General features: G+C 54.4%; 1 protein-coding gene across 2 annotated transcripts; it reads left to right on the top strand.

Moving 5' to 3' along the window:
- Positions 1-649: 649 nt before the first annotated feature.
- TRMT1 (tRNA methyltransferase 1) lies at positions 650-9,845 on the top strand. Of its 2 annotated transcripts, none has more exons than XM_045166724.1 (17): positions 650-809; positions 1,126-1,320; positions 1,404-1,459; positions 1,930-2,072; positions 2,250-2,437; positions 4,156-4,271; positions 4,361-4,473; positions 6,381-6,529; positions 6,737-6,823; positions 6,911-6,980; positions 7,070-7,204; positions 7,287-7,372; positions 7,717-7,825; positions 7,910-7,986; positions 9,132-9,251; positions 9,342-9,471; positions 9,672-9,845. In XM_045166724.1, the coding sequence occupies exons 1-17, from the start codon at positions 712-714 to the stop codon at positions 9,819-9,821; spliced, it is 2,022 nt and encodes a 673-aa protein (XP_045022659.1). In that variant the 5' UTR covers positions 650-711; the 3' UTR covers positions 9,822-9,845. The 2 variants fall into 2 exon arrangements, with proteins under 2 accessions (XP_045022659.1, XP_045022658.1); XM_045166723.1 differs by having other exon boundaries at positions 682-809; positions 1,036-1,320.
- The last annotated feature ends 354 nt before the right edge of the window (positions 9,846-10,199 follow it).

The following is a 10,199-nucleotide window of genomic DNA, read 5'->3' as shown; positions in this document are numbered from 1 at the left end:
GAAGAAACGTGCTCAAGATCACACAGCAAGGAAGCGAAGACGGGTGCTAGATTCAAACTCAGGCCCAATAAACAACAGTAAAACTTAGTATGTGTATGATGCTTATGCGACACCAGATTCCATTCTAAGCATTTAACTCATTTAATTTTCATCACAACTCAAAAACGAACGTTTAAAAAAAATTTGCCCATTTTGCCAACGAGGAAATACAAGCAGAGGGAGTTAAGAACAACTTACTGAGGGTTTGCTATGTGAGAGCCTACTTTGCACATTTTCAAGGCATTCTGCCCTTTAATCTTTGCTCTGTCTTGGAAGTTAGGAGTCTTTTTTAACAGGTAAAGATGGTGAAGCCCAGAGAGTTTAAGCAACTTGTCAAGAGCATGTGGTACTACGGGAATTCAAACGCGGTAAATCTGATTTCAGAGCCTGAGTGATTCCTGCAGGGTCCCCTGAAATGATGTGTTTTACAGAAGCCAGCACACAGGAGACGATCAGTAGGTGTTGGGTTTCTCCGCTTACCGCCCCTCTTCTGAGCCTCACCTTCCTCATCCGTGAAATGGGGCTAGTGACGTGTCTCCCCTCGCCCCCCTGCCCCAAGGGAAGCCGCAGTGATTAAGTCCACCGCACAACACTTTCAGCGCTTTTCGCCATGCATTTTGATCCCAATCGTCCACTGTAGTCAACCATCACTGATTGACTGAATTCTGTCACATGATCTGCCCGCCCACTGTGCCAACATGTCGGCGCCCAGGTCCTAATCCGGGAAGCGTGCACCGAGACCAGTTCTATTTTCGGTGTCTCGAGAGACGGTGAGAAGGGCCTGGGAGACGCGAGGAGGGATCCGGACCATGGGTGGACCCGCTCGAGAGCTTCCGGCTTCTCTAGCGTATTCTCCAAAGATGGGGGGGGGGTGGTGTCAGTTTACCGAGGTCCCGGGGTCTCTTTAGTCCCTACTTTACAGTTGTGTAGGCCACCCGGCCCAGGAACGCAGCTATCTGATGCTTTGGCTATTCCCTCCTCTACCCTCCCAACCAGGATTGGCGGGCAGAGGCGCGCGCGGATGTCCCGTGCGAGGACCGTTCTGTGGCTAAGCCCGACTCTCCGCTCCGTTCTCCGTCTCTATAGAGCCCGGTTTATGGAGGGGCAGCCCCAAGGGCCGCCAAATTCAGCAGCCATGGAGAATGGCACCGAGCCGGACGGAGAAGAGCGCCCACCTGGGTTCCAGGAGACGACGATCACCGAGGGGGCCGCCAGGATCGTCTTTCCCAACGCCAACGAAGTTTTCTACAACCCAGTGCAAGAGTTCAACCGGGACCTAACGTGAGCAGGGATCCGGGGTCAGCTTGGCAGAGGGCAATGGGTCTGAGATAGAGGGGTGTGAGCTGACTCTCCGTCTCCCGCAGATGCGCTGTGATCACGGAATTTGCTCGTATTCAGCTTGCGGCCAAAGGAATCCAGAGTGAGTGAAGGTCCAGGCTCCTGATGGGCAGGGGTATCACACAGAGCTCTCTCGGTGCCCCGCCCCTTCTGTCCCTGACCTTCCAGAAAGGCTCCAGCCTTATATAGCAGGTCCTGGGCTCAGCTCCTTAGCCTCTCTCCAGGAACGATTTTCTTCCCTGCATCTTCTATATACTGAAGAGTTCGTGCATGCTCAGTTGCTCAGTCGTGTCCAACTCTTTGCGACCCCATGGACTGTCCAGGCTCCTCTGTCCATGGGATTTCCCAGGCAAGAATACTGGAGTAGGTTGCCATTTCCTCCTCCAGGGGATCTTCCCCACCCAGGGATTGAACCTTTATCCCTTGCGTCTCCTGCATTGCAGGTGGATTCTTTGCTGCTGAGCCACCTGGGAAGCACATACTGAAGAGTCGGGGGAGGTTTCTCAGAGGGCACTTTGATATCCCCTGACTTGTGCTTCTGGGTGGCTGCAGTCAAGGTGCCAGGTGAGAAGGATGTGCAAAAGGTGGTCGTGGACTTGTCAGAGCCAAAGGAGGACAAGGCTGAACTGAAAGAGGGTGCAAACCTGGCCCTGGAAGACCAGCCTCGAACAGCCGCTGTGGGGGAGATCTGTGAGGTGGGGCCTGACCATAGGAGGCAGCAACCCTGGAGTCTAGTGGGTGATGAAGGAAGGAAGAATCCTGGAGGGGGCGGGCTAAAGGAGGTGGGGAGCGGTGGGGGCTCCTTGAGGGGTGGGGGGATCCAGCAGAGGATGGCGGTGTGGATGTGAATGGGGCTCTGCTTACTCCAACAGGAAGGCCTTCGAGTGCTGGAAGGCCTGGCGGCCTCCGGCTTACGTTCCATTCGCTTTGCTCGAGAGGTGCCTGGTCTCCGATCCGTGGTTGCCAACGACGCCTCTGCCCGAGCTGTGGATCTTATGCGCCGTAATGTGCAGCTCAACGAAGTGGCCCACCTGGTACAGCCCAGCCAGGCAGATGCCCGGTAGGTGCTGGGCATAGAGTGCTGGCCACTGGAACAAAGTCACCTGGGGTCCCATCCTGGCTGTGTCATATTCTTGCTTCGTGATCTTGAGAGAGTGGCTGTAGCCTCTCTGAGCCTGTTTCCTTGTCTGTGAAACAAGGACAGTAGTTTTATAGGGGTTGGTGTATTGATTATACTTGTATAGTTTGTGCTCACAGGTGGATATAAATACCATTATGGACTCCACTTCAGACTTAACTTCCTGCACTTTTAAAAACTATTTATTTATTTTTATTTATTTGTTTGGCTGCCCTGGGTCATAGTTGTGGCACCCAGGATTCTCCATCTCCGTTGTGACATTCGCACTCTTAGTTGTGGCATGTAGAATCTAGTTCCTTGATCAATCGGGATGGAAACCAGGCCCCCTGCGTTTGTGAGCGTGGAGTCTTAGCTACTGGACCACCAGGGAAGTCCCAACTTCTTGCACTTTTATTCAGTCAAGTGAACCAGTGTATATCCAGTGCCCGTCACCATTCTTACTGTCAGGACTGCGTCGGTAAACAATACAGATAAAACCCCTGACCTTATGGAGTTGATAATGCAGGGATCAGCAAACTACAGCCTGCCAGGCCCACAGCCTGTTTTTGTGTGTGTGTGTTTTTCTTAATGGCCTGCTATCTAAGAATGTCTCTTCCATTTTTAAAGGTTTAGAAAAAGAAGAATATGTGATAGACCACATGTGGTCCTAAAATATTTACTACCTGACCCCTTACAGAAAATAAATGAATTAAAAATATTTGCTGGGGACTTCCTGGGCCGTCCAGTGGTTAAGACTCTTTGCTTCCACCGCAGGGGCTCAGGTTCCATCCTTGGTTGGGGAACTAAGATCCTACATGGTTTTCTGAGCATATTAGAATGTAATAGGAAGCACAGATGATGACAAATAAGTAAACTGTGTAGCGGTGAGAAATGCTGGAGGCAGCAGGGAAATCCAGGGTATAAAGGGTGGAGGAAGGGAGGGAGGGTTCCTGTTACAAATAACTTGGTCAGTAGGATTTGCATTTTCTCACCTGCAGAGAACAACAATAGTTTCAAATCTGTGGAAGATTCTTGAATTAATACATCTATAAACTGCCTGAAATGGTGTCAATTATATATGTGCTACGGGCTTCCCAGGTGGCTCAGTGGTAAAGAACCTGCCTGCCAATGCAGGAGACTTGGGTGTGATCCCTGGGTTGGGAAGATCCCCTGGAGGAAGAAATGGCAACCCACTCCAGTACTCCAGTATTCTTGCCTGGAGAATCCCACGGACAGAGGAGTCTGGTGGGCTACAGTCCATAGGGTCACCAGGAGTCGGATACAACTAAGCATGCATACACATATATGTTCTACATCAGTATTGACTAGTTTTTTTTGTTTTTTTTTTGGCCACACCATTCGGCAGGTGGGATCTTGGTTCCCTGACCAGGCATCAAACCCGTGGCCCCTGCAGTGAAAGCATGGAGTCCAAACCACTGGACCACCAGGGGAGTCTCAGTATTGGCTATTATTATTGCCATTGTTAGATGAGTAGCAGATCCAAGGAGGAAAAGTTAATACAGTTAGCAAGTGGCTGAGCCAGAATCTAAACCTGGGCAGCTGGCCCCCAAGTCCAGGCCCAAACCATCACATGGCGTGAGTGTGAGGCTGTGGAGGGGTCCCTGGGGCAGCAGGCTGAAGATCTGCCTCCTTGCTCCCAGGATGCTGATGTACCAGCACCAGAAGGCATCGGAGAGGTTTGACGTCATCGACCTCGACCCTTACGGCAGCCCCGCCTCTTTCCTGGATGCAGCGGTGCAGGCTGTGAGTGAAGGAGGTGAGGCCCCCCTGCTGCGGGGGGGTCCGAACAAACGGAGTAGGGCTTGGGGCGTTACCGAGTCTTCACTGCTCCATCCCTCCCCACAGGGCTGCTGTGCGTCACCTGCACAGATATGGCGGTCCTGGCGGGGAACAGCGGGGAGACCTGCTACAGTAAATACGGGGCCATGGCCCTCAAGAGCCGGGCCTGCCACGAGATGGTGAGAGGCCTCCGGGCTCGCCTCCCTGCCCCCCAGACCTGCTCAGCTTCCTCCAGGCAGCCAGAGCCAGATCCATCCCCAGACGTTGACCACAAACGTGTTCTTTTTTTATATATATGAAGTTCATTTATTTTTATTTATTTATTGGCTGTGTTGGGATTTCATTGCTGCACAGGCTTTTCTCTAGTGGCAGCAAGCCGGCAGCTACTCCCTAGTTGCGGTGCACCGTCTTCTCTTACTGCGGAGCATGGGCTCTCGAGCTCGTGGGCTCAGTAGTTGTAGCTGCCAGGCTCTAGAGCACAGGCTCGCTAGTTGTGGCGCACAGGTTTGTTTGCTCCAAGGCATGTGGGATCTTCCTGAATTGGGGATGGAATCCATGTCTCTTGCCTTGGCAGTTGGATCCTTTACCACTGAGCCACCTGGGAATCCCGACAAGCACGTTATTTTATTATCTTTTTAAAAAATTATTTTTATTTATGTATTTAGCTGTGCCAGGTCTTAGTTGCTTACTTGAGGCATGTGAACTCTTAGTTACTGCATGTGGGATCTAGTTCCCCCACCAGGGATTGAAACCAGGCCCCCTTAACTGGAAACGTGGAGTCTTAGCCTTAGCCTTAGCCTTAGGACACTAGGGAAGTCCTGACATGCACGTTTTTTAACCAGCATAATTCCTGAGAGTATGCATGGCTGCAAATTGGTTGGGGGGGGGCAGTTTTGCCTAGGATAAGAGTGGGTGATTACATTCTTCTTTTTCTCCTTTTTAAAAAAAAATTTTTTTTTTTAATTAATTTGGCTGCACTGGTCTTAGTTTCGGCATGTGGGATCTAGTTCCTTGACCAGGGATCGAACCTGGTCCCCCTGCATTGGGCGTGTGGAGTCTAAGCCACTGGACCACCAGGAAGCTTCCAGATTATTCTTTCTAGTATTCCCTATTCAACAACTGCAGTTTTGTGTTTTGTTTTTTTTTTGGCCACGCCTTGTGGCTTGCAGGATCTTGTTTCCCAGACCAGGGATTGAAACTTGGGCCACAGCAGTGAGAGCCCTAAACGTTAGACCACTGGGGAACTCCAGTGGTCTAGTGTTCTTTTTTAAAGGCAGTTTTTCCAGTTTTGTGTTTGGCTCTGAATTCAGGTCCTAGTTTTGCTGGTGGCTTTGGACAAGTGACTTGACCTTTTCCGGGCCTCCATTTTTGCATCTGTGAAATGGGTGTGATGTTGGCCCAGAGCCCATGGAGTTGCTGTGGAGATTCAAGAAGGCAAGGCTGGCTCTGTCAGGGGGCTGGAAAAGGAGGGCTCTTGTCCTTGGTCTTTAGGAGCCCTGCTGTCAGGTCAGGGAAGTGCTAGCTCCTTGCTGTGTCAGAGCCTCACTGCAGCCTTGGGCCACATCACCCAGCATGGGGCACACATGCAATGTTAACTGGGAGCCATTTGGTTAACTGGTCTGTGCTTTGTTTCCTTGGGCTTCCCTGGTGACTCAGTGGTAAAGAATCCACCTGCCATACAGGAGCCACAGGAGACTCGGGTTTGATCCCTGGGTCCGGAAGATGCCCTGGAGAAAGGCATGGCAACCCACTCCAGTATTCTTGCCTGGAGAGTCCCATGGACAGAGGAGCCTGGTGGGCTAGTCCATAGGTAACAAAGAGTCAAGAATGACTGAAGCAACTTAGCACGCACACAGGCTTTCTTTCCTTAATCGTTTAGTGTCCCCAGTAGGGCCAGAAAGAGACAGACTGGTGTGATTTTACAGATGGGGAAGCTGAGGCTCTCCCTTGCCAAGGGTCACTCAGCGCTGGCTCAGAACCTGACGAGCCGGCCCTGCCTCTGTACCTGTGAGCCCCTGGTGTGGCTCCGTGTAGGGAAGGTGGCGGCAGGGGCAGGGCTGATGGCTGGCACCCATCCCCACGCCAGGCCCTGAGGACTGTCCTGCACAGCCTGGATCTCCGTGCCAACTGCTACCAGCGCTTTGTGGTGCCACTGCTCAGCATCAGCGCTGACTTCTACGTACGGGTTTTTGTTCGTGTCTTCACTGGTCAGGCCAAGGTCAAGGCCTCAGCCAGGTAGTCTGGGGCAAAGAAGGGTGATGGATGGAAAGAGGCAAGAGGGTCTTTCCCAGGGTTGGTTGGTGGGCAGGAGAGGGGGGACATGGTCCTGCCTTGGGGAAATGTTGGGGGGGGAGGGTCCCAAAGGGAGCCCAGTCAGGCTGAGGGAGGAGCTGGGATATGGTGACCATGCTAGGAAGTGGCGGCTGCCCTTGTCCCCCACAGCAAGCAGGCGCTGGTGTTCCAGTGCGTGGGCTGCGGGGCCTTCCACCTGCAGCGCCTTGGCAAAGCATCAGCAGCCTCCGGTGGCCGGTGAGCAAGGGTGAGCTGGGGAGGAAGGGGAAGGGGACAACCCAGCCAAGGTTGCCACCCCACCCAACCTTACCCCTCTTTGAGCAGGCTCAAGTTCTCTGCAGCCTGCGGCCCCCCCGTGGCCCCTGAGTGCGAGCACTGTGGGCAGCGACACCAGGTGGGGTGAGGCGGGTCGGGGGGGAGCATTTGAAGGCGGAGGGCCTGGCATTCTTGGTCCCTGCTTATCCGGTCCCTGTGTGTTCGCAGCTTGGTGGCCCCATGTGGGCAGAGCCCCTCCATGACCTGGAATTCGTGGGCCGTGTCCTCGAGGCTGTGAGCGCCAACCCTGGCCGCTTCCACACCGCAGAGCGGATCCGAGGAGTGCTGAGTGTCATCACGGAGGTGGGGACCGGGGGCTATGACCAGAATGGGGCAGCCATCCATCCTTGATGGGCCCCACACCTATCCCATGGTCCTACTACAGGAGCTCCCGGACGTGCCTCTCTACTATACGCTGGACCAGCTGAGCAGCACCATCCACTGCAACACACCCAGCCTCCTGCAGCTGCGGTGAGGCCGGGCCTGGGCTGGAGCCTGTGCCGGAACCCCTGGGTGCCCTTGGGCGAGTTGGGCCCCTCTTGGGCCAGAGTCCCCTGGAAAGTAGAGATCAAACATAATGCAGGTCTAGGGCTTCTCATGCACGAGGGCTTAGACCAGTTCTTAGAAGCCATGAGCCCTGGCCAGGAGGGATGTTAGGATCTTGCTGTTAGGATGGCTGGCATCATGCAGACATTGCAGTCACTGGTAGATATACAGCCATGCGAGTCCATGAAACTAGGCTCACACCCCAACACGTGGGTCAGCACTGACTTCGGGGTCCTGCCGTCCCCCTCACCATCCCTCCTGGTCCCCAGGTCGGCCCTCCTCCACGCTGGCTTCCGGGTCTCCCTCTCCCATGCCTGTAAGAATGCTGTGAAGACAGACGCCCCTTCCTCGGCCCTCTGGGACATCATGCGGTGCTGGGTGAGGCCCGGCCTGACCAGGTGGGACCGGAGAGGCAGGGGGTGGTCAGTGCCAGTGCCCTGACCTCTGACCTTTGCCTTCCAGGAGAAGGAGTGTCCAGTGAAACGGGAGCGCCTGTCAGAGAGCAGCCCGGCCTTCCACATTCTCAGTGTGGAGCCCAGGTATGGGCATGGTTACGGCTGCCTACAGGCTCGGGGAGTAGACAACCCAGACACTTCCCCTCATAGACACATGCTCATTTTTCAAGTGAGATCTGGAGTCCATCCACTCTCTCCCACCCGCTTCTGTCCTCTCCCTCTTCTAGCCCCAGTTCTGCTCATCTGAACCAATGCAGTCCCCGACCCCCTGGTCCCCCAGCTCCTCCCCCTCATGAGCTGTTCCCCGGACAGCAGCCAGAGGGCACCTGTGAGCACAAGTCAGATCCCGGCCCTCCTCTCCTCAGAACCCTCTGTGGCTCCCACCTGACCCAGTGGAAACAGTTCTGTCTGCAGGCCCTGTACTATCTTCCCATCACTTCCCTACTCTCATTTGGCCCTCCTACCTCCGCTCCTGCACCCTGGCCTCCTCACTCAAACTTGGCAGGCGCAGCCTCTGCATGGCAGTTCCTTCTGCCTAGACTGCTGTCCTTAGGCTCCCCCATGGCTCTTCCCAAACTTTCTTCCTGTGTCCCTGTTGCCCTGTTCTCACCGCACTCCTTCCCAGACTCCCCATTGCTCTACCCTGCTCCCTTATGTCCTCACATGATATAATTTGCTAGTTTCTTCCTTTATTATTTTTGGCTGTGTGGGGTCTTCATTGCTGTGCACGGGCATTTTCTAGTTGGAGTGAGTGGGGGCTACTCCCTAGTTGCGCTGCTCGGGCTTCTTCTCGTGATGGCCTTTCCTGTTGCGGCTCTAGGCGCACAGGCTTCAGTAGTTGTAGCGTGTGGGCTCAGCAGTTGTAACATACAGGCTTAGTTGCTTCATGGCATGTGGGATCTTCCTGGACCAGGGATTGAACCCTGTCCCCTGCAAGGGCAGGCGAGTTCTTAACCCCTGGAGCACCAAGGAAGCCCAGCTGTCTGATTTCTGACTTGCCTCCTTGCTCGTCTGTCTTAGGCATTAGAATGTCAGCTTTACTGGCAGCAGATTTGAGGCCCACTGTAGGCACTCGATAAATATTTATTAAATAAATGATAGAAGCCCTGCACCTGCAGACACAGTTTTCCCAAGGTGCATTGAGCTGCACCGAGGTGGGCAGGCAGCCTAGGTGATGTGTGCCCAGCCGCCTGGCAGATGCCTTTCAACCCCCACTCCCATTTCCCCAGGCTGCAGGCCAACTTCACCATCCGGGATGATGCCAACCCCAGCTCCCGCCAGCGAGGACTCAAGCGCTTCCAGGCCAACCCTGAGGCCAACTGGGGTCCCCGGCCCCGTGCCCGGCCAGGGTGAGTGAGAGTTGGGTGAATGAAGGTGGGGCTTAGCTGGGGGGAGTGGGCACAAAGGCCAATGGAGCCTCCCCTCGTCTCCCTACACAGAGGCAAGGCAGCAGGAGAAACTGTGGAAGAGAGACGTAGGATGCTCCAAAATAAGCGAAAGGAGCCGGTGGAGGACCCAGCTGAGCGGGCTGCCTGGCTCAAGACATTTCCCTGCAAGAGGTTCAAGGAGGTGAGGTGCCCCCCACCCCCCAACCGAAGCACCCATGGGTTCTCCTCCCAGCCACAGGACTGGGCCAATGGGCCAGCAGGGCTGGGGGAGGTGGGACCAGGCAAATGGGTGGGAGTGAGCTCCCTATCCAGGGAAGGAACCCAGTGGAGGCTGCTGTGCTCCAGAACGGGGTTCATTCACACCCATTGTCTTCCTACCAGGGCACCTGTCAACAGGGGGACCAGTGCTGCTACTCACATAGCCCCCCCCAACCTAAGGCCACTGCTGAAGCCACCCCCACTGACTGTCCAGAGGCCCCCAGTCAGAACCCCGCTGAGCCTGGGGCTGCTACTGGTCCAGGCATAGAGTGAGCTAATAAAGACCTTTTCACTTTCCCCTGACTGTCATTTGTCTGAATGGGGAGGCTGCCTGGGGTTTCTCTGTCCATCTACCTAAGGGGCTCTGTTCATCTCTTTAGCTCCTTGTCTGAGGGCTGTTTCTCTGCCCATCTGTTTTATTGATTTTATTTAGTTTAAATATTTTATTTATTTGGCTGCACTGGGTCTTAGTTGCGGCATGCAAGATCTAGTTCCTTGACCAGGGATCTCAAACTGGGGCGCCCTGCACTGGGAGCTCAGAGCCTTAGCCGCTGGACCACCAGGGAAGTCCCTCTGTCCATCTGTTTTAACCCCCTTGGTGAGCTCTGTGCATCTGCTATGTTGGTCCCTGCCTGATGAGGTATTGTCAAG

The sequence above is a fragment of the Bubalus bubalis genome, chromosome 9, assembly GCF_019923935.1.
Source record: "Bubalus bubalis isolate 160015118507 breed Murrah chromosome 9, NDDB_SH_1, whole genome shotgun sequence".
Classification (NCBI taxonomy): Eukaryota; Metazoa; Chordata; class Mammalia; order Artiodactyla; family Bovidae; genus Bubalus; species Bubalus bubalis.
Note: the sequence above shows the minus strand (reverse complement) of the source record. Positions and strands in the feature narration are given on the sequence as shown.

What these genes read in the sequence shown, in the direction of transcription:
- TRMT1 (XM_045166723.1), top strand. Translation starts at nt 712, where the DNA reads ATGATCTGCCCGCCCACTGTGCCAACATGTCGGCGCCCAGGTCCTAAT. An exon ending in TGCGGCCAAAGGAATCCAGA is followed by an intron (nt 1,460 to 1,929) that starts GTGAGTGAAGGT and finishes GGGTGGCTGCAG; the next exon opens with TCAAGGTGCCAGGTGAGAAG. An exon ending in TCAGCAGCCTCCGGTGGCCG is followed by an intron (nt 6,824 to 6,910) that starts GTGAGCAAGGGT and finishes CTCTTTGAGCAG; the next exon opens with GCTCAAGTTCTCTGCAGCCT.